Genomic DNA, 24,378 nt, shown 5'->3' on the forward strand with positions numbered 1-24,378 from the left:
CTTTAATTCAAAGGAATTGGTATTTCAGAATAGGGAGAACTAGAATAGTTGTACACTGACGAGTCAAGGAGGCTTTAAGTCCCTCTAATTTGATTCCCAACAAAAGGCCAAGTCACTAAACACTGCAGCAGAAACATACTTACAGACCCCTTTTTAGTGTGATTGCATTTGTCCTGTCACAAGACTGTTTGTTCTGAAACTCCAGAAATCTAGAAACAAAATATTTCCAACATTTCTATGCCAACAATTCATATTGATTAGAACTCTGGCTTTTGCTTTCATTCCAGATATGATCTGAATTAATTAATTGAATAATGTAACTCTTCAAAACCATTTTTTCCATGACAGAAGTTTTGATCATGTGTAGAAAAGTGAGTTCCTACTTTCTATAGCTGCTCCAGAATTTATTTCCTGCATTCACACTCATTATTACATGAAAAATAACCTCTGGGGCCTCTGTACTGCAAACAGCCACTGTGACTGAGTTCAACTCTGATTTAAGACCTTGTGTTTCATCACTCGAGAATGCTCACTGCAATGAATTCCACACATCCAAATAATACAAACCAAAACCTTGACATTGTACTGTTTACTCTTAAAACTGGTTCCAAGATAGGTGCTAAAGGGGGTTGCAGAAACTATGCAAGACATCCAGAAGTTCCATGAAGGCTGCTAGAGATCTATGGTGTTTTCACTGCCCTCTTGTGCAATTTTGGGGAAGGAAAGGAAAAAAAAAAAGTGTATTGATGTTAGTTGGCAGTACTAGGGTTAAGCTGAATCAAAGAAACAGGAAAGTTTTAACTCAAACACTGACTGCATCTCATGCGGACAAACTTAAACTTGTGATTCATCCAGGTAACTCGTGTAATAACTGCAATGCAGACACAGCAGCAAAGAATGAACCTGAGCTTCATGAGATAATTATTTATGAGCTATTTGCATTAAGCCTTGTTTTAGAAAACAGAAGAGAGAGCTCCCCTACCTCTACAGAAAAGGTCTTGTCTGAACTGTTTCTTTTGTATTGGGAAGTAAAGGTTACATAATGTATCACCTTTTTGCTATTCTTGCACATAATGCTTATGATATGAAAGTAACTTTTGTTAAACAAAGTAATGTTGTTTTACTTGAAAACCAAGTGCTACATCTAAGTCACCTGACCTTTTAGACTACCTTAAGGTTCTCATATAAATAGATGTAAGATCCTAGAAGAAAACTGAAAAAGAAATCTTTATCTTATCTGTCATTAAGTAGGCACTTTGAGACATTTCAAAAAGTTTTTCTACAAAACCAACACTTTTAAAACTGATAACGTTCAAAATTAAAATAAAATACTTCCAGTAGCATAAAGGAACTAATAGTTTACAAAAGCAACACATGCACTCACTAGAATCTAACTAAGAGCTTTAAACACATTTCAAAAGTCTGAGAACTATAGCATGAAATGCTATAGTTAATAAAAAAGTCATATGAATGATTCTTTATGATTATTCAGTTCCTCTGGAGAAAGTAATTATTTTAGTTTATGAAAGGAAAGCAGAAAAAATTCTTAACATATTCCCACAATATCTGGTTAAATGAACATGCATCAATCTCTAGTTATAATGCATCAAATAAACATTTATAAATAGTACACAAGGTAAGGCAGCAAAATACTATTCAAGATCCTAATAATTTGAAAATAATTTTACTAGGTTTTAAAATACAAAGAAAAAGGATAATCAGGAGTAATGGAAAGAAGTTCAGTATGATTATTGTGTGATCTGGATACTGTTAGCATCAAGTATGTATAGTCCCTGTACACTGCTAAGTGCCCACCTGCAAATAAGAGATGCCATTGCAGCAGTTGTAAAACAATATATATGGTAGTTTCACATTCATAAAAATCCAAAGCCATCTTTTAAACAAACAGCAGACATTGCTAGTGTCAAGAAAATGGCTCTCCAAGGATTCCATTGGAGCAGTCTGCAGTTCCAACAGTTTAACATAAATCAGTTCTTCATCAAAAATCCTGTGAATACTTGTTTTGGAGAGGAAGTGTAACTGCATGTCACTTACACTCCTCCTTCAAATACAACCCTTTTAAATTATTTATTCACCCTCACCATGAATATTTCAAATACTTGTTATCATCCACTTCATTTTCCTCTTGATTCAAGCAAGAGTTTCTATACCTGTATTACTCATTATTCTGCTTAGAGCATAAACAACTTTTCAGAAAGATACCCCTCACATGCCAGATAAAAAGAGAACCTGCTATCTCCCATTTATGTTTTCCACAGCAATGCCAACAAGGTCAAATACAGTGTGAGCATTGCTGTTAGCTCCCTTGCCAAATTTTAAAATTTTTTATATATTCTAACACTGATGGAAACAATATGCTATTTGTGCTTCTTTTTAAAAGCATATTTGAAATTTGTTGCAACTGCCAAAAGAAGCATCATGTAAAGATGTAGTCACTACTTTCTCTTGTCTGTAAGCTTTTTAGGTTCTCAAAGAATAAACTAATTTCAGTATCTTCACCTCCAAATATCCCAACTTCTACTGGAAGTAAAGAAAGTAATATCTAGGATTGAATTTTCATATATCATTGGATGAACAGAATTTCCCAACATTTCCAACTACTCATTCTTGTTAAATAATACTATACCAAAAGTACAGTCTTGTAACTGAGATGCACATGCAGAATATGTCCTCAGAAAGATTTAGATTTTATTGTTTTTCTTAAGGCGTAGGTCACAGAATTGGACAGTCTCAAGGCTATCCATGCCTCAAACATATTTGCAGGAAAAAAAAAATCAATTCTACACCCCCTCTAAGGACAGTAGAGGACATTAGCTTCCACAAAATGTTCTGACTATAAAGAAATCAAGGGTTGCATGAGGATCCCATGTTCCAAGGGTGGGAGGTTTGCAGCCAAAGTATATCTGGTCCTGAGATGAAGAACACTTTCCTTCACTCTGTCCTAGTTAGGACAGCTGAGACCAGTTCATCACTGGATGGGTGTAACCCAAAACTGTGTATTCTATAGCCTTCCATGCCATTTCCCAGAAACTGTTACCATTGAACCATTTACACCATCTGCACATAGAGCCTGACTCCTCAGGCTATAAACTAGGTGCTAAGAGGCCTGTGAGATAAGAGTTGCTCTTGTCCTCACGCCCATTAAGGAACCCCCCACCCTGAGGGGGAGGTACTGAGCATTCCTGCCTGAACTGGAGGATATATAATCTTGGAGTCTTGGGACCTTTTTAACCACTCCTGGGATCCAGAGGAAGACTGCAGGCCACCGCTCTCAACCAGACTGCAAATCACCGCTCTCAACCAGACTGCAACCACCACTCTCAACTGGATTGCAACCACCACTTTTCAACCAGATTGCAACCATCACTCTTGACCAGACTGCAATCACCACTGTCACCAACAGGTTTTCCTCTGTCCTTTTCCTTTGGACTCAGGGGGCCCAAAGAACACCACTCTGTTCATGCCCCAGGGTGCTGGGTTATATATTTGGGGTTTGTGGGTTAAAACCAATTGTTTGTCTGTATAATCGTACTTATTGTATTATTTTATTAAATCGTTATTCTGACTTATAAACTCTCTTTTGAGCTGAGTTCATTTCCCCTGCTGGTTTACCTTTAAACCAGCACACACTCTTAATAGTTCTCTCTTCAAACACAGAAGTGGTACCAGCAGCTCCTAAAGAAGCTGGCTCCACCAGCTTCAGACTGACCTGATAAAGGGTCTCTAAAGGAGAGGATAAAAAGTAAAAACAGGATATAAGAAGACCACTGAAGTTTGTTAAAAAGGGCACCAGTAACAATAATTATGTTCTATATCACATTTTATTTAACATTGCTAAAGTCACGTCTCTCTAATTTTTAAGTACTTCCCGGTTAACAAATATATGCCTACTAATATTCTCACAAAATATTTCTAGAAACAACCTCATAGGACTAAGTATGTATCTGTGGAGGAAACATTCTAAAACTTCTCATATTCTGTCATATTACAAATCAATTAAAATCAATATCATCCACCAAAAAGGCATGGCATGATACACAGCAGAGAAAGCTTGGCCTTACTAGGTTGTGCAGAATCAATAGACATTTTTGAAAGTACATTCATTTTCTGTAGAACAACTGGTAATCACGAACTCGGGGGCACTGTGTTGAAGAGAAGATGAGCAAACATCCCACGCCTTTTTATCAAAGACAAACATTTCCTAAGGGAATTACACTGTTAGCTTCCTCTTCATATGATACTCTCAGTTTCTTATGTTAAGCATTCCTTCCATTACAGCTTCTGTTTGATTCTCTCACATTTTTAGACTGAGCTTCATTATATAAATTTTAGGGGTCAGATTTTGTTTTCTTTTAATTTTTGTGAAGCTTGCAAATTCATTCTAACTCACTTTGGAAATATTTTTTCTTACTCTTTGCAACACCGGTAACGACATCAATAATCTTTAACAAAAATTCCACAACTTGTTCCAAGTTTAATATAAAGAAAATCAGATAAAAATTTATCTGATTTTTATTGTCAAGACCTAAGAACACAGTATGCACATATATGACAAAAGCATTTTCTTTTTGATTAAGTAGGAAGGTAACACTCAAATTAAAAGCAATGGTAATTGCTACCTATTTTTCATCAACTTCTCAATGCCTAGAAATGGTTAAAAAATAATGCCTCTCATTCTCAAACCCACACTTTTCTGTCTCTATTGCACACACAAAAATTGCTTTGTTTGGCTTACTACACTTTTCCTCTTTAGACAAGATGAAACATGACTGGGTAAATAAGATTCAGCAGTTACCAGGACAGACAATCCTCAGCCTAAATGTTATAAATCCTTAAGATGACTAAAAATTCCCCTAACATTTATTTATTTTTACAACACCATGATTTTTAGCCCGGTTCCCTAGCCAAATTCTAATTGGAGCAATTACAGCCTACTTAAATTCTCCATCTAAATCAGCAGGAAATGGCCGTCTTCCATTCCGAACAAATGAATATTACTGGTATGTCCTGTTAAACTTCTGCAAAAAATTTAAAAATATCTCAAAACAATTCTAAAACCTAGATTCCAGCTATGCTATCATTCTGGAAACATGCCAAATCAGAGTACAGCCTTGGGCCTTGAGGACGCCCAAGGCTGTACTTGTTTCAGGGACATAATTACAACATGATTATGTTGGTGCTGCAGAGAGAAACAGTTCTCTGTTCCAAAGGAGACTCAGCTAGAACTCAGCTCCAGACAGAAGGTAAATCCTTACTAATCCATCTGGCAAATCGTTCAACAATCAGCTTTGTACCTGCTGCTTCAAGTCAGGAAAAGTGTCACAACATGCTAACGGTCTGTTAAGTTTTGTTAAAGATCTCAGCACATTTTCTAATGACAGGTAGAAGAGAGCATGAACACATACACACTCTTTTACTAAAGTCTTTTAATAGGTGCCATCCATTCCCTTGAAAAATGTTTCTGTCCGAGATTTAAAGCTGTCCACCTATCAACACTGCCATGACTGCTTTTTGCTAGTCTTTGTCCCCCTCCAGCCAGATTTTGATGGCACAAACATCAGAGAGATTCCCAGTGCATCTTTGCAGGGCAAAAAACCTGGCAAAGACTACTGTATCTCCCAGCCTCAAAATTTACCAAAGGAAATATTGCTCTCATTAAGAATCTGCTCTCTGTAAAATAAGCTGTTTTCTCTTCTAAAGATTTTCTTCAAGTATTCCAGAAAGGTTTACTTCTCAGGATAGAAACCAAACCTGTAAAGCTTCATACTACAGAAGATACTCTGCTGCCTCCTTCCCCCTTCTCAGCTTACAACCACATGAAAAATTGTCACTGATGATCCAAAGAGGTTTTTACATCAGTAGAAGAAAAAGTACTACAGAAAAGCACTGATCACAATAGGCAACTTCTTATTTTCCTCACTCCTCAAATTAATGTAAGCCTCCTATATAAAAAGAGACAAGACAAAAATATCAGAGGGAATTAATATTAAGTGTACCTATTACAAAAATGTATAATACTCAAAAAAATATCAGTGTTGATTCAAAACAATTCAGCAAATAACTGCTGTTAATTGTTTTCCCATAAAAACACCGATACAAAAAATTCCCATCAAAGATAATAACCACCAGCAACTCCTTCTACCATATGTTTATTCCATAAAATATCCAGTGTGAGCTGGGCAGTCCTGGGCTCAAAAGTTGCCAGCCTCATAGCAACCCAACTTGACAAATGTGCCTATTGACGGTCTGTAATAAAATGCAAAAACAACTGAACAAGGAATAGTGAAAAACAAAATGCTCCTATAATAAAAACCACAGCTGAAGTCAGGCTTGAGATATAGCAGCAAGCTATCAAGGTAAAGCCAGTATTTTGATATATTTTATCAGTCTTACAAAATTCACAAGACTTCTGATTACAAATCGCAAATACACTGCAATACCTGTAAGCATTGGAGAAAAATGTTATTCCTTCAGGATCAAAAACATTGATACTTGTGTTTTCAAGAAATTACTTCAGCAGCAAAATATGCTAACAAAAGAGAGACAGTCTCATACTACATCTGAGGGGAAAAAAAATATTCAGCTTTCAGTTTCTCCTGTCTCAGTTCTGCACCCATATATATCAACCACAGCCCGACATACAAGCAAGGAAAAGGAATCACAGAGTTCTCATAACTGCAACACCTGCCTTCCCTGGGGCTCACAAGATCATCCTGTGATCACCAATCGATCAACAGGAAATCAGGAAAGCACAGCTGCTTCCTGATTCCCTTCACAGGAAAGAAAAACTGAGTTCACGAGCAGCAGTAAGGGAAGGCTCTAGACCCCAAAGGCCTCTGGCATTCACACTGACACAAAATCTTCCCAGTTATAAATTAACTGTTTAGACTGAAAAACCACAAGTCTCATATTTCTGCTGCTCTGCTTACTCTCAACCAAATCTATTCTAGACTGTTTTGTAACTATTGTCTTAAGTTCAGACAAACTTAAATCACACCAGACCACAAGTTACCTTTCTGTCTGAAACTTTTCAGTAGGGTCTTTTAACTCTGGTCTCCAATAACCACTTCGTCAAGCCAGCTGTAGCATTATTCAAATACATATAAATAAATAATAAACACCAGTGTCTTGTTAGAAATTAAAACAGCCAATCAGCAAAGTGACTACTGAGATAGGTTAAAGTAAAGTAAAACTACTGAGATAAGTTAAAGTCAAACAAGCTGTTTGTGAACATAGTTTTTGCCTTCGTCATTCTGGAGAAGATGGTAGAAGAGAAAGAGTGACTTCGGTATGACACGATACACAACTGAAATTCAGTGAGCCTATGACACCCTCAGGAATATAGACTCACTCCACAGAGCCATAACAGCTAAAAAGTAAGACAATTACTGACATAGATCAATAATAGTAAGCCATAAGTCAAGTTAGGGTTTATGTCATTCTCAAGGGAAGTTTGGGATTTATCGCCAGTTGGTTCCCTGAGACAGAAAAAGTCATATGTGGGGTACAGAGGAGATCACAGAAGGTACAGGACTAAAATGTACACTTTGATAATTAAACAAATCCATAGGCAACAGTGAATCAAGTGGACCAGACATAATAATGTAAACCCCTATGGCACCAGAATTTCCTCTGCAGGGAAACGAAAAAAAAGAAAAAATTTGTGATCGTGTAAGTTTAGGCTCATTCTAAAAATCAGTTTTGTCATTGCTTAAGAAGTTCATCTCATTCATTTTAATTGAGCACTATAAACTTAAGTGTTGAAGTTCACAAAATGTAAACTAAGAGATATCATACAAAAACAGAGTGCCTAGTAAAAACTAAAGAGAATTTGGGGCTTTTTTATAGTTAGGTTTATATTTGAGTAACAGGACATACAGGTCTTTTTCTGCTACCCTGTGGTTCAAAACATCATAAGTAAGGCTGTTTTTACAGGACTTCTATCACTGTTGCTACACATGGAAACCATCAAACAAAATTCAATGCCACAAAATATTTGATCCAGGCAGTTTTGAAGAACAAACATCAAACCATTAATCTTTTCACGGAATTGTAAAGGTTGGAAAAGACCTTCAAAATCATCCAGTCCAACCGTCAACTCAGTGCTACCACTGTAATCCTTAAACCTCTAAACCACATCACCCAGCACCAGATACAGATGCCTTTTAACTAAACGGAGAAAGATTTGCTAACTAAATATCTGTGATACCAAAATTAGGCTGTTAGGGGTTTTTCTTGATTTCAATATAGACAGAAAAATCTATATCTCTCTAGCAAATAGGCCTGGCTCTTTTAGAAAAAAAACAACCAAAATACACAAAAATAAACAACAAAGAAACAAAAAGGGAAAGAAAGAAGAAAAAAAAGAAAGAAGAAAGAAAGAAAGAAGAAAAAAAAACCCCTCAGTTACCATAGTTCATTTTCTCAAAACAGTCCTGGTATAGAACTGTTTCAGACCCACCTCTGCCTCCTCTTTCTTCTAAAAAATTCTACATATGATTTGGGAAATAAACCATCTAAAATATTAATATGAAATGTTTACCTCATTCTTTCATAACATGAAAACAAAGAATTAAACAATATATAATAATTGATAATGAATTTCACATGTGTAATTTTGTTTTAAATCCTAGTATTTTTAAATCAAAACAATCATTTGCATTTGATAAAGTATCATTAGAAAAAAACAGATAACCTGCATTTCAAACAAGTCACACTTCACCTGGAAATTCCATCGTAAAGGAAGAGCACACACACAAATCAGAGTCTACTGAAAGTATTAAAACATTAAAGAAGAACAAATTACTTACATTATCTTCTTCCTCTGTATCATCATTGTCATTATCGTCATCACTATCCTTGAACCCTGGTGGAAGTGGTGGCCCAATGAATTCATCATCATCATCATCATCAGTATCCTCAGCTGGACCTTTAGTAGAACTCTGGGGTTGCGTGGAAGGACCAGTTAACTCTTCATTTGAGCTGTCCTCACTTTCACTACTGACTATCTCTCTGCAAGAAAAATTAAAAACATTACTATTTCAAGAACATGGCCACTTCCATAGGAATTTTCCAATAAAAGATGTTGGGCACTCTTGTCAATCAATAGACACCAAAATATTAATGTACATTTTTATTAACCATCATCTTGAAAGCACAAAAAAAAGCTTTGAGAAAGGAATATCATAGTGACAGACAGTTCAAAAAACTGAGGAAAATAAAAAAAGTTAAATGGATTGTAAAAGCAACAGTACCACATCATTAGTACAGATTTCAACATTGCTTAGAAACCAACAGAATATACTGTTACACAGCAATTTCAAGATTCTGTTTCAAGCTGCAGCTTGTACAGATGCTCTGCACCTCTGTTGTCTGGGTGGAAAACAAAACAGTAACTGCCCAGGCTCACACTCAGACTGAGAACACAAAGCATGGCGCTTGCTTTGAAAGGTTGGTAAAGAATAATAGAGTACTAGGCATTTTCACACAAAGTCTAAACTCTGAAAGTTACATCAAATTGCCACTTTGATGTTGTCCAAATCGGTTGTGTAAACACATTATTTTTGGCATTGGGAAATTTCTGAAAAGTTGAGTTATTTAGTCCACGTTCACGCAGTTTATTCAAAATAGCCGCGCCCCCTCTGCTGGCAGCTCCAAGAAGCGCCACTCGAATCAGCAGAAGATCTCAAAGGAATTAGCAGCCTTTCGACTACATAAAGTGTATCATCACAGTGATACTTTGCAGCACAAATCATTTGTTCCTTTCATATTCAGTGAGATAAACTCCCAAGCCAAGTCTTGCAATTTGATCTTATATTTTCAGAATTTTTAAGTGAGCAGACTGCAAAACAGTCTTATTTTTCTCTTCTCTTTGTTAAACTATAGAGGGATCACTTTAGGGTTTTTTTTAAAAAAAGTTTAGGTTATCACTTAAAAACTGTAATAAAAACATGAAAGTTTAAGAACATAATAGAGGGTTAAGAAAATCAGTTCTAACCTATGTAATTGTGACAGAGAAGGCATCCTCATTCTGCTCTCAACACCAGCTGTACCCTAAACAGGTGCTAACTACAAATTTTTGTGTTGGACAAGCAACTGAAACTCTATTTTAGGAATAAATAAAAAAAAAACTAAACCAAACACAATTTAGGTCCTGAGATATTACAGAGAAGAGGCGGGTTTGATGCCTGAAAGTTTTTCTAAGTTTTCCAACTATATTTATTAGTATAATAAAGTAAACTACCTCTACATACGAACTTGCTTTTGCATAGTGATGACAGACATTTAAAGACTTCCATCAGGATATGATTATCTAATAAAAACAACTCAAATAAAAAGAGTTTCTCCTACTCTACAACAATGGGGCAATCAATATCCTTTTACCAAAAGGAAGATTTAACAGCATGTGAAGCACAGCTTGGGATCTTCAAAGTTCTTCCAGTAAGTTATCCTCAAAACTAAGTTCACAATACTATGGGCAAAAGACTTGTGTTTTAACAGCTGATATGCATTCCTAGATTAAAAATCTTTTCCCCAAACTATTTAATAAGTTTTGGAATGTAACCAAAAATATACACTGTGACAGTGAGAAGGATGTATACAACATACAAGGAGGCCATTCCAATCCGGGCGTCACGGATTTTCAGATCTTTCTACAGACACCCAAAAGCAATATCTACCTTTCTTCCTAACTACCAGTCCTTATCATTTTCTCATTTGCTAGGAAGGAAGTTGATCAAATCAAACATTTCAGTATTTTAAGGGGCAGTGTAGCCACTGTGCACATGAAATGGCCAGAGTTGCTGTCCTGTTTTTCAACCCCACTCCAAGCTTGGCAGGGACAGCAAAGTACTCCAGCTACAGCTACTGGTATCCTCTGTCCTGACTGGAATAAAGTCAAACATACCAACACGCCAGTGCAGCCAGACCAAAAGCCCATTTGCCCTCCTGACAGCAACTGGGAGTGGTGCTGACAGAAAGGATAAAACAAGTGGTGCTCCTTCAACTTTCAGCCTTCCAGTCTAACTCTACCAGGGGCTGTAAAGGAAGAAGAACCATTTTGCCAGCCCCTTTCCCCGGATTCAGAGAAGTGTAAGGAATTTTTTTTGCTTCCCCTTATTACCTCCTCAGTGAGTGAAACAAGCTGTAAGAGTAAAGAAAAGGAAACTGTAACAGAGCATGGATGGTACACTAAGAGGAGAAATAATAAAAAACATTCTGAGAGTTGTGCAAATATGTGAGCATATCCTTCCCATGTGTTAACTCTTCTTACATCATTCACTCAATTTTCTCCATTTTTTTCCTTTCATTTTGCAAAGCACAATTACTATACTTCTGCATAAATACATTAAATACCATAACTATTGTAAACATCCCTCTACAGCAAAACACCTCAAGAGCCAAAATAATCAGTAGCTATTCTTCACGTTGTTTTGGAGAGACTATCAACTAGAAAATTAGTATAAGGGCTACTAAGATATCTGAAAGTACCTGGAAATTAAAAAAAAAAATTAAAATTCAGTAAACTGCTGCCATTTTCAGGGAACAGATGATGCTACACATACTAAATCAGTTTATAGTAACTAAAATCTACTTTATAAAAAAAAATAAAAAATCCTGTATTTCAGACTTAAATTGTTAGTTGCAGAATTGTTCCTCTGAATTAAGACTGAGGCCCAATGGCATGTCTCTTTCATTAGCTTCCTGTTTCTAACCACTAAGTACTAAGCCACATATCCTGTTTTACAAGGAAACACAAAACTTCCAGGAGAGCTTTTCATGTCAAGCCCTTCCTTCTCAATGCTTAGTAAAAACAAAAGGAAAAACAAAAGAAAATTTACTATCAGCAGAACTCGGATGAGTTACCAGAGCTTACCTAATAACTCAGCATACTGAAAGGTATTTGTTATCTTCCTTTATACAAAGTCCCTGGAATTCTCTCCTGTCAGGTCCATTAGCAAAATGAAATGATTATGGAAAGGCTCTGTATCAACTGACTGCTCTCCACCTTACCATTTGTTTAAATTGTTTCTGTATACTGGAGTCACCCATACACAATACACGATCATGTTACATTTAGAATTCTTGTTGTTCTTCATTATGTCACCAAATAGATATAGAAGTTCATCAAAAAAAAAAATGGGAGCACAGATATTTTTCCCTCGAGCACAAGGGGATCCAGAGGGCAGTATTTCAGTTATTTCGGTGAGAGTGCATGGCTCATTCGAGCTTTTCATAGAGCAACAGGCAAAAAATTTTCTAACAAAAATTTGCTCAGTCTGAAATTCTAAAAGTTTCTCTATAACAACCTACCACATATAGACTCTACCAGCCCGTAACATACATATATATAGGTATGTATATATACATACCTATATATATATATATATACATATATATATAACACACATATATATAGATCTGGTAGAGTCTTGTATGGCTTATTAGACTTTGATAGATAGAGAAACCTAAAAATTTACAGTGCACTCATCTCTGCAAGCCCTGCCATACAATGGAGTTTGTGGTCCCCATTGCCCTCAGCTCCTTTTGATCTTCCAGTGATTCAGAATTCAAACTGTAAAAGCCATAGCATACATTGTTTATCAATAATAAACGTTGGCAAGTCTTAAGACTATATTTCATACTGAAGACAAAACAAAAAACTTTCTTTACCCCATCATTATTCTAGAAAACCTGCATGCAGAGGCTCTCCACCTACCTCACTTTATTTTTCATCAGACATGAACAAGTACATCCCATTTACAAGCGAGAAAAATAGCTGCTAATAAGGTTGACATGTTGTAATCATATCTGCCCTAATATTTAAAAAAATCCACAGATATTGACATTATTATTATTTTTAAAAAGTATGCCCAACAGGATCAAGGAGAAGACTGCAAAAATGAATATCAAATATACCTAATATCAATATATACAAATATGGACACATCTTCAGGATTTAAAAAAAAAAAAATAAAAATCTGTGTTTTCACTGAAATACTTCAGATAACACAGACATGTTCACAAAAGTTAAATGTCACTCATGTTATCAGAACAAACAAACACCCTTTTCAGAAAAGAAATCTACTACATGGAATCTCCCACCATATCTAAGTACCTTTCAGTTAATGTGGACCCAGCTCCTGTTGCACTGGATGCTGAAGCTGATGACTCAGCGCATGGAATTCTAAACTCCTTTTCAGTCTGGTCTTCCTTTTCTCTTTCACGGGCCTCTGAACACAGAGAGCACAGAAAAGACAAATAATCAAGTCTTTCAGAAAATATTAAAATTAGTGGCTTGCTGAGGACAGTTGGCCAACTTTCTTCATTTTGAGACCTATATGAAATATTTGAAAAGGTAACAGCAAATAAAACATTTAACTTGAAAATACTTTTACACATAAACTAAATTTCCATTGCTGCTGCAATGATCACACTACAAAATACTACAAGAAAACAAAAATGCCAGTTGTTCATTAGTACATTCTTTCAAATATAAGTTGATTCCATAAATATGCTGATATTTCAGTATTTTCAACACTATATTAAAGCAGCATGATCACTTCAGAGAACTTTTGACGTTTTCATAGTGCAGGGAACTAAATTAGTACATAAGCATACAGATGTGAACACCTGCAAGATACAGAACCAGGAAACATATCAGGTAGTGGAGGAGATATATGCGAAAGTTATCACAGTTATTCCAAAAAGCTAAAAATCAGAAGTGTATCTTAAGAAATCTGAAAATAAAATGCTCACATTAAGCCCCCCAACAAAAAGCTGTAACACATACACATTTCTGATTGCTATACACTGAATATTAAAATTTGTTTCTAGGTTAAACACCTGAACTACATACAAAGCTTTAAAATTTTTGGCAAAATAATGAACTTTACAAAAAAAATGCTGCATGCTTCCTTTACAGGCACAAACCTAGAATCTGGGGGCAGGGCAGGGGGATGGGGTGGGGTGGAGCAGGGAAAGGAAGAGGATACATTCAAGACATAGGTCAAGATATCTTAACTTAAAAACTCAGGGGTTTGTAATCGCTTACTGAATCTCCCTCCTAAACAAAAACCTGATGTAAACAAATGATTTCTCAAGAGAAATGATAGCTCAAGTTGAACGAGTCTCAAACATAAAAACGTTTCCAACATGGACACACATTGCTGTGTTTAGATTCAGCGAACACAAAAAAAAACCCCAAAACATTCCAAACTGAATTTGGGAATCCCTTGTATATTTGAATTCCACAGTGTCTTAAAGTCCACAAAGTCAATGAGCCCACACAGACCTTGTGGTTCTGCATAGAATCAAGGCAATAAAAAGCCCTAACATCGTAACATGATTAGATTATTAAGGTCTATTAATTTCATAAACCGCAACAGTTAAGAGAGCAGGTTAAGTATAATCTAGTAGGATGGAAGCTGCTCAACCATGATGGTATCATATGAAAAACAAAACAGAAGGCATACGTTCTGCACAAACTGTCCAAGCGGAGGGAGAAAGCATGCAAAATTGATAAAGGGATTTCTAGGATATATATGAGTGCTCTCAAGAACCTTGTTTGGACTGCTGTTCACTTGGATACAGGCAGCAAATGATACAATTTCCTCCGTCTACCACTCTCAAACCACCACCTTGAAAATGCACAGCAAAAGACAGAGACACACTTGTGGACTGCAATATAACCTGATGTTTGGTATAAGACAAACACGTCTTCTTCATTATTCTGTTGTCTTTAGATTAAAGCTTCATACCATCTTCCCTTCCAAAATACATACACAGCTAAGTAAAAGAAGAAAGGAAATACTCTCATGTTCAAATTCACCTTTTTCCTGTATTTGCAAGCTTGCAGACTCACACTGCTCTTACATCCTGAGACCTCACAAGTAAATTAATAACTTTACTATCCATCAAGGCCCAAGCAGTTAAGGACTGTTTTACTTGAACAAAACTGCCTCTATGTTTTGTTCTCTAGACAGCCAGTCCGAGACACTTCAAACATCACCCTAAGAGAGGAAACCAAAACATGTTTTAAAACGCATTAAGCCGACTACGCTTCTTACCCAAGACCTTTCTGCTCCTCTCTACTGCGGTTCTTCTCGTTTGCTCAAACATCGCTTCGAGGTCGAAAGTCCGAGCTTTCTTCCCTGAAAACAAAGAAAAAGCAGACTGGAACAGAGCCCCACCTGCAACTGAGAGGCTCTGCTCCCACCTCCACCAGCAGCCTCCGCCGGGGCTCCCCGGCACCTCCCGCCCGCATCGACACGCACCGAAGCCCGAGAACCCCATGGTGGCCGCCAGCTCCGGGTCGGGTGCCCCCAGCATCTCTGCGTCTGCAACGAGAGGGAAAAGAGAGGAAAGCACGGGGTCAGGGGGGGCCGCGGGCTGGGTTGGGCCGAGCCCCCGCGCACCCCGCCGCTCACCGCCCTCCGCCGCCGGCTCCATGCTGCGCCTGCCCCGGATCCACAACAGCCGCCGGCAGGAAACGGCCGGGCGGGACCAAAGGAGCTTCCTTCCCATCGCAGGAACCCGTCAGCGTCATGGAACCAACGCCCTGCTCCTGGCAGGGCCACATAAAACTGACCCACGTGACTACGAGTGTCGTGCAAACGCTCCTAGAGCTCTGCCAGGCTCGGTGCCGCGACAAATTCCCTGGGAAGCCTCTTCCAGGGACCGACTGTCCTCTCAGAAAATGAACCATTTCCTGATGTCCAACTTCAATTTCCCATGACAACAGCTTCATGCCACCTCGTCCTGTCCTACTGCTGATCTCCACAGAGATCAGATCAGAACCTCCTCTGCGCTGCCCCCATGAGGAAGGTGTTCCGTGCTGTGAGGTCCCCCTTCAGCCTCCTCCAGGCTGAACAAGCCAAATGACCTCAGCCTCTTCTCATAAGTCTTGCCCTTGAGACCCTTCACCATCTTGGTCCCCCTCCTCCTGATACACTCTAATAGTGTGATGCCCTTCTTAAACTGAGGTGCCCAAAACTGGACACAGGACTTGAGATGGGAAGTGCAACCCCACAGTACAGTGTAGAATTGGGGCCAGTGATACTGTGTCTCATGCACTCCAGGACACAGTTTGGCTTCCAGGGCATTGCTGGCTCATATTCAACTTGCCATCAACCCTAAAACTCAGCTTGCTTTTCATGGGGCTGCACTCCAGCCTCTCATCCCCCAGTTTGTTTGTATAACTAGGATTTCCCTGTCCCAGGTGGAGAATCCAGCACTTGCTCTTGTTCAATTTTATATAGTGGGCAATTGCCTAGCTCTCTATCCAAATCTCTGTAAGGCCTCTCTATTATCAAGGGAGGCCACAGCTCCTCCTGGTTTAGTATCACCAAACTAACTTAATTCCTGCAAACCAGATAATTTATAAGAATATTAAAAAGCACTGTCCCTAAAACTGAGTCCTGGGAAACCTTGCTGGTGACTGGTTGATAGCGTCTCAATCTTGAGAAGATACAGCAAGAAATTCCCCATTTGCCATGTAAACCCTGCAGGGGTTGAGGCTTAACTTCAGGTTCTGCATTTGGAAAGCAGAGCAGGAGGATTTTGTTTCTTTTGCCATGAGCCTCTGCTATAAATGAAGCTTTCCAGAATGTGTGCTGGACCGATCCAGGAGCAGAAATTCAGTGCAGTCTAGGCAGCAAACATGACTTACAAATCAGACCCCTTCCCTGAAATCCAAGTTTCACCCAGCCCCAAAATTTCCTATGACAATTTCGAAATGTCTATGCTGTTCAGAGCAGACACATCACTTAGCAGAGACCCAGCCTTGGTAAGTTAACAGCCTGCTACAGTCACATTGATGTGTCAACCCAAATTCTGGAAAAACAGTAGCTTCCTCAGGCAACTTACTCTGCTTCCACACCTTATCTCTGAACAGAGGCACTGTGCACGCCTTGGAAGGGAAATCCCTGTGTTGTCCCAAACACAGGCTTCTTACCTGGTGTGTAGTGCCAATTTACACACCGAGGCGAGGCATTTCTATTTCTTTATTCTAGTTTGCACAAAGTAGGGAGATGTGTGGTAACTCACAAAAGGCCGGCCTCCCAATCATCAAAGCTTTACACTATTTATACATTTTAACAAACAAAGGCATCAGCATTCATTGGTTACAAATTACATAATTTTTTATTAACCTCTCTCACTTGTCCTGCTAATTAGCCCATAGGTGCAGTTCTTCCTTCCTCTTGAGTTTGGGATTCATTTTGAGTAGGTAGTCAATGACTCCGTGGTTGGGATCACCCACTGCGGAAATTACATCACACACTGCTGAAATTACCTTTAATGCTCAGTTCTGCTGACTTTGCTCCTTGTGACTCTTATCGAAACGATCTTGTGATTGTCTTCTCTTCTCCTTAAAACATAAGATTTGCTAAGTGTACAGCGTTGAAATGCGATCGCTTAACCATAACTGTCCATCCACATCTACAAACTAAAAAAAATTGCAACACTTGACTCAAACCCCTATTGAAATCATAAGGGGCTCAGTATCACCCTGTTTTTGGCTTACATCACTACACACAAAGTCACAGAATCACCAGGGTTGGAAGGGACTTCTGGAGATCATCCAGTCTAACTTTCCTGCCAAGCTAGGGTCATCTGAAGCAGGTGACACAGGAACATGTCCAGGTGGTTTTCGAATGTCTCCAGAAAGGGACACTCCATGACCTCCCCAGGCAGCCTGTTCCAGTGCCCTGTCACCCTCAATGCAAAGTTCTTCCTCATGTTAAGGTGGAACTTGTGTTTTAGTTTATGGCCATTGCTCCTCATCCTGTCACTGGACACCACTGAAAAGAGTCTGCCACATCCTCCTGGCACCTGCCTTTGAGATATTTATATGCATTAATGAGATCCCCTCTCAGTCTTCTCTAGACTAAACAGGCTGCCGCAGTCTCTCCTTATAAGAGAGACGCTCCAGACCTCTAATCATCTTTAGCCTTCCACTGGACCCTCTCCAGTAGCTGTCTTCCTTGGATTTTCTTCCAAAATCTGCGTATGTCTGTCTGATCTATACTGTAACTCCACAGTATAGATCACACAGTTATCACTCAGGCTGGCAGCATAAAACCACTAAATCATTTAGGCTCGAAAAGACCTCTGAGATCAACAAGTCCAACCTTTGTCAACTAAGACTCTCTTTGCCTGGGCTGTTGCAGGGGCTGGAAAGGACCTACTGTGACTGCAGAGTGGACAGGCAGATAGGGAGCTGCCCAGGGCCACACACCACTGACTGAAGCCACTTCCCACTGCTCTCCTCAGGGCCCTCCTGTGCCTTTGAGGGGTGGCACAGCACATTACTCCTGTCCCTCGGGTGACCTTGGGGATCCCTGCAGGATGCGGCACAGCCCCAACGGGGCTGTCAGAGCAGATCAAAGAATCACAGAATGGGTCAGGTTGGAAGGGACCACAGTGGGTCACCTGGGCCAACCTCCCTGCTCAAGCAGGGCCATAGAGCACATGGCACAAGATTGTGTCCAGATGGTTCTTGAATATCTCCAAAGATATTCAAGGGAGACTCTACAGCCCCTCTGGGCAACCTGTTCCAGTGCGTGGTCACCTGCACGGTAAAGAATATCTTCCTCGTGTTCAGATGGAACTTCCTGTGCATCAGTTTCTGCCCGTTGCCTCTTGTCCTATTGCTGGGCACCAACGAGCAGAGCCCGGCTCCATTCTCTTGGCACACAGCCTCCTTTAGATATTTATACACACTGACGAGGTCTCCTCTCAGTCACCTCTTCGTCACACCGGCTTTGTCGCCTCTTCGCTTCATCCCTCCCACCCGCGCAACGACGGACCCGCCCGCCCCGGGGGCGTTCCCACTGCCGGGACGCCCCTTTTCCGTCCCCCTTCCCTTCCCATCTCCCGCTTCCCGCCGCCGGAAGTAGCGTCGCGCGCGGGGACTGCCGGGATTGGGCGGGCGGTGGAGCTGCGCGGGAGTGTCGCCATCGCCGCCGCTGATCGCGATGCCCGCGGCCACGAGCCCCGCGGCGCCGGCCGCGCAGGAGGCACTGGAGGCGGCCGGTCGCATCATCGACCGGCAGATCCAGGACGACCGCTGCTACCCGGACCTGTCGGAGCTGCTGGCGGTGCCGGCGCCCGGTGAGTGAGGGGGCACTGCTCGGGTGCCGCCGCCCCCGGAGCCCCCAGGACCCACCGCGGGGCGGCCCCGGCCGGCGCTGCCCGGGCAGACACGCGCGCGGGCCGTGCTGGGGCCGGGCCGGGTCTAAGGGGCTGCTCCGTCACAGCCTCGGTGCGCGAGTGGGAGCTCTGGGGGTGAGCCCTGCGGGGGCACTGGGCTGCATCTGCCTCGTCTCCCTCCAGAAGGTGAAGAAAACGGCGCTAGTTTTCGGTTCTGCCTATTGGGAATCTCGTGCAGGATGCTCTCGCGGTAGCCCGTGCGCCCATCCCTAAGTTACAAGCAGCCTGGAAAGCTCTTCTTCGGCTTTAGTTTGTCTCTAGCTTTGTGTCACACGTGGGTGTAATGTGAGGCATAGGTCTTTTCAAACATTTATCTTCCTTAACACATCAAGGCAGCATTTCTCCATTAGTGCTGACTGTTTGGCAAAGTGGGCTGTGAAGAGGCACTCTAGAACTGTAGGTGTATAATTAATATACGTCCAGGAGTGTCTGGATGCATACAAAGAGTATCTGTTTTCTGCTGTGGTGTGTATGGCCAGAGTGTAACTGCCCTGGCAGCATCATGGATACGCGTCACATAAAATAATGGGTGTACATGGGTGTTTTGACTTGGTACTGGGAGTACAGATCACCTTTTCTAGGTGAAGGAATATGCTCCTGGGTTCTTCTAGTATGTATCTGGCCATACAATGAATAAAGGGCTGGAAAGTGTCATGGAAAAAAAGGGGGTAAGGAGCAGGCTGGGGTCTAGATGAGTTGTTCTAACAGTTTGTCTGCAAACCTGTTTGCTCTTGTCTGATTTAAAGTTTAGATTTATTGTTCATGGTTCTACTTACAGAAATCTTTGTTCACATGTATCTACATGTGAGTAGTGGTATTTATATGTTTAAAGTTTCTGTAGCATCAAGGCATTTGATAATTTTTTATTCTTACTTGCAGGTAGCCCTACTGTTTCTGGTATGTCGGATATGGATTATCCTTTACAAGGACCAGGTTTGCTGTCAATACCTAATCTTCCAGAGATCAGCTCAGTCCGCAGAGTCCCACTTCCACCAGAGCTAGTGGAGCAGTTTGGACGTATCCTTATGAAAAAAATATATTAGATTGGTAAGCAGTAATATTAGAAACAAATTTCTTTCCTCCATATTCTTCTTCCCCAATCTTCTTGACAGACTCCCAGTAAGAACATTTTATGTTGTTCAGGTTCTCTTCATAGCACTCCAAATGGTAACAAGGTCCATTTGTGTAGAGTTCCTGGTGGAATTGGTTATTGTATGAAGAATTTTCAAGTATATGGTACACCGTTTCTGTACTACTGTATATTAATTAATAGGATTTTTTTTAAATGCTCCAAAGAGGATTTTGCTACCCAAAATGCATTTAATCCTTACATCAGCAGTGCTTTAGATATGCAGTGCAATTGTATGATGGGAGTATTTCCAGAGATCAGCAGAGCTTGGCTGACCATCGACAGTGACATCTTTATGTGGAACTATGAAGACGGGTATGTAGAGAACACACTCCTGTTTATGTTTTATTTGTCCTATAGCAGAGTTAAAGAGATTGCAGTGGTGGAAGATTGTTTACTGGCAGCACAGAGGTGTGCTGTTCAGTTTAACTGATCTTGATTCCTCTTAGGCTTTACTAAAACTTTTGAATAATAAGTATTTAAAGATCTGTAAGAGTTAGTAATGTTGCTGCCAAATCATCTACAGATGAGAGAAAGGAAAATGCATTTTCTTAGGGTTAGACTAGCTAATATTCTAAAGTTACTGCAGTATTTACGCTGGAGCTTTGCTTGTGCCAAAAAAGTAGAAAAAAAATTATTCTAGTTGCCTAACTTTTTTAAGTAGGTTTAGTAAGTACTGAGATGCACGTACAGTGACCAGTCATTCCCACAATGGTGAGTAATACAGCATTAGTATTTCAAAGTATTGTTATTGAACCTCTCCTCCCTTGCTTCTTTTATGGATGCATAAAACTGAAAATAAGTTCATTGTATTTTCAAATGGCATTGATAAGTTTTTAATTTGTGGGTTTGCTTCTTTATTTGCCTATATAGAAGGAACTCTTTTAGTAAGAATTGCTTTGTGTACAGTGTTGCATTCGAAGAAGATTGAAGTTCAGATTAGCTCCTCTCTACCTTTACATTGTGTCAGAGTGTATCAAATACATTCCCCAAAGAAAAGAACACTGCATGGTGTTAATGGTACATGGTAGGGAGGAAACTGCAACTTTGTGCTTCAGATAGTTTTCATGGGGCAAAAAAACTCCCACGTAACTTTTTCCTCTTGATGTTAATCAGCATTGAGATGCTGCATCATATAATTCACAGTATGAATTTACAAAATACAAAAATATAAAATACTGCAGTTGGCTTTCAGGTTTGAAATTCAACTATAGGGGCTTCAAGCAGCTTAAATGACTGCATAGTTTTGCTGTGAAACTTCTCTGTTATTCCGTTCTGCTGGACCTGCTTTCACCGAGAGTGAAAGATGTAGATGGTTTCAGCGTGTTACACAAGTATTAGTCATTTTTAAATATAAACAATCTGATTTTATTTACTTTGTTATTATGTGATACTACATGACAAATTTTATGCAGGGTTTTTTTTTTTCTGTTTGTTTGTTGACAGGGGAGATCTGGCTTATTTTGATGGCCTTAGTGAAACTATTCTTGCAGTGGGTCTTGTAAAGCCAAAGGCAGGTAAGGAATATATGACAGTGATTAGAATTAGGCAGTACTGAACCTTCCATATATTTTTTTATATACTTTATATATGTGCACGTATATTTTATACTCTATATTAATAATCTAATGAAATATGCATTAATATAAAATAAAATGTCTTATTTTATACGTATCCATATATATGAACATGCATATGTATTAATGTCTGGATGTGGCACTTAGTGCTATGGTTTAGTTGACGAGGTGTTCAGTCTCAAGGTTGGACTCAGTGATCCTGGAGGTCTTTTGCAGCCTCAGTGATTCTATGATATGTGAAAATCTCTGGTTTGTGTATGTGTATATGTGTACACACAAGAGACATCAGTTTTAGAAACATTATAAAATTAATTACAAGCCAAAAATAATATAGTATTAACTATAACTGGTTTATTACTGCTAACTATATATATTAAATATAGTATGGTTCACCAGTTATTTGTGCTGATAAGCTTGCCTTTTTTTTTCTTTGTCACATCATGCTCTAACATTTATATGGTTCATAAATTTACACATTCAAGCAGTAACTTCCATGGGATCCTGGTTTCTAGCCCTCCCTGTTATTTTGGTAGCTACTGCCTAAATAACACTGAAGTCAAAGTTGAATTGGCGAGAGGGTTGAGTTTGAAAGAAGTATGTTTGTAAGAAAAATGTCATTTTAAAGATCCTGTATTTCATGAACTGCTGGCTGAATATTCCTTTCAAATTCTAGATTTTCACACATCTTTAGGTTTTACATATGATTGTTCCCTCTAATCAGCTGATATGGCTTTCTAGTGGATACATTGGCTACATCATGTGATCTCAGGGCAGGCTGCAAACTAAATTTTCTTTTCTTCCTTTATTTAGGTATCTTCCAGCCTCACGTACGACACTTACTTGTTCTGGCTACACCAGTGGACATTGTGATTTTAGGGCTTCATTGTTCTAATATACAACCAGGTAATTCTCTTTTCTCCATTCTTTCCAGTTGTGTATTAACAAATACACATGGCAACTTTATTAATAGTCATTCAAAAAATAAAACCAAACCCCAAACATGTGCTAAGTCCCTTGCTAGTTTTTAAATCTTTAAATTGTGTTACAAACAGGGGAAGTAATTTTTATGGTGTGTGCACTTGCTGGATTATGAACTCCATGAGGGGAAGTAATTTTTATGGTGTGTGCACTTGCTGGATTATGAACTCCATGAGAAGCGTTGAGTTTTGTTACTCACCTAGTTAACATAAAAAGAGCTTTTGAAACAGGTAATCCTGTTAATTAAACAGCATGTTGGAGGGGGAGAGAAGAAATGAATCTTGAAACTAGTGAATACAGTTTATTGACTTTGTTGGCATTTCCTACCACAAATTTCCTGCCAATTTTTCCTACCATTTCCTTACTGATTGCATTTCCTTACTTGGGAACTTACACAGAATGTTTATTTTCTTAAAAAACAGGATTTGTTCCTCTGCAGTTCACTTTGGACAAAAGCTATTCCAGAATATGTTTACTAGTTTTGAAATATGGTGTGATTTTTCCTGCTTTTTGAAACGTTTCTTGTCACGGACCTGTAATATTTATTAGAACAGCTTAAAATCTAAAGAGGTTTTATTTGTTTGTTTATCTGAGGTACTGGATCACTCAATGACAGCATGTCTGGAGGAATGCAGCTGCTACCAGATCCTCTGTATTCACTCCCTACCGACAATACCTACATCCTGGCAATTACCTCCAGTGATAACGGGCGCATCTTTTTGGCTGGAAAAGATGGCTGCTTATATGAAGTAGCATACCAGGTATGGTGTTTGGTACCTGACTGTGGGTTTTACACACAGGCGTTTTTCATTGTTTCATTGTTTTGGGATATAAGCAATAGGAATTCTAGAAGGTGTCGAGTTTGCAATCTTTTTGCTTCTATGATTGTGTTGCATGACTTGGTTGCACAACAGCTCTGATATCTTAATGTAGATGCGTTTTGTTTGAAGAAGCAGTAGTTACGTAGGGAGTAACAGTGCAATCTTAGTCAAGTTAAAATCAAATTGTGACATATGCACAATTTTTTATGCAAAATTTTCCTTTTAATGGTCACTTTTTTTCTTTCAATTGAATAATACATACTTGTGAAATTAAATCAAAGTAGTTAGATTTTTACTTGTTTTCATACTTATCTTGTGAACAGCTTTTTTAATATTGCTACTAGTTTGGAATTGTTTTGCTTTTTTCTTTCAATCCTGTATTTGTTTTAAATTGTAGGCTGAAGCAGGCTGGTTTAGTCAGCGCTGTAGAAAAATAAACCATTCAAAGAGCGTGCTGTCTTTCCTTGTTCCTTCATTGCTGCAGTTCACATTCTCAGAGGATGGCAAGTACTGATTTTAAAGGCTTAGCCAATAATTTGATGTAACCTTTTAAAATGATACTACCAAGAAGTCAGACTGAATAGTTTGCTTACTCATAGCATTGAATGATTGCCAATGAAATTTGCAGTGATTATTATGA

The 24,378-nt window shown here is 39.2% G+C and overlaps 2 protein-coding genes across 3 annotated transcripts in view; one reads left to right on the forward strand and one right to left on the reverse strand.

Annotated features, from left to right (window-relative positions):
• The window catches only part of WDR70 (WD repeat domain 70), a 133,392-nt gene extending 117,850 nt beyond the window's left edge, over window positions 1-15,542 (reverse strand). Inside the window, exons 1-5 of the mRNA XM_064642608.1 lie at window positions 15,450-15,542; window positions 15,297-15,359; window positions 15,090-15,173; window positions 13,139-13,253; window positions 8,832-9,033 (exon numbers count right to left, since the gene is read on the reverse strand). Of these exons, the coding sequence (XP_064498678.1) occupies window positions 8,832-9,033; window positions 13,139-13,253; window positions 15,090-15,173; window positions 15,297-15,359; window positions 15,450-15,471 (486 nt within the window). The 5' untranslated portion in view covers window positions 15,472-15,542. The remainder of the gene's footprint in view (window positions 1-8,831; window positions 9,034-13,138; window positions 13,254-15,089; window positions 15,174-15,296; window positions 15,360-15,449) is intronic.
• Window positions 15,543-18,940: 3,398 nt separating this feature from the next.
• Window positions 18,941-24,378, forward strand: part of NUP155 (nucleoporin 155) — a 30,495-nt gene continuing 25,057 nt past the window's right edge. For both annotated transcript variants that reach the window (XM_064643018.1, XM_064643019.1), the window contains exons 1-7: window positions 18,941-19,134; window positions 20,113-20,250; window positions 20,581-20,677; window positions 21,809-21,879; window positions 22,750-22,842; window positions 23,512-23,678; window positions 24,136-24,241. In XM_064643018.1, coding sequence (XP_064499088.1) covers window positions 18,999-19,134; window positions 20,113-20,250; window positions 20,581-20,677; window positions 21,809-21,879; window positions 22,750-22,842; window positions 23,512-23,678; window positions 24,136-24,241 — 808 coding nt within the window. In that variant the 5' untranslated portion in view covers window positions 18,941-18,998. The remainder of the gene's footprint in view (window positions 19,135-20,112; window positions 20,251-20,580; window positions 20,678-21,808; window positions 21,880-22,749; window positions 22,843-23,511; window positions 23,679-24,135; window positions 24,242-24,378) is intronic.

The sequence above is a fragment of the Pseudopipra pipra genome, chromosome Z, assembly GCF_036250125.1.
Source record: "Pseudopipra pipra isolate bDixPip1 chromosome Z, bDixPip1.hap1, whole genome shotgun sequence".
Classification (NCBI taxonomy): Eukaryota; Metazoa; Chordata; class Aves; order Passeriformes; family Pipridae; genus Pseudopipra; species Pseudopipra pipra.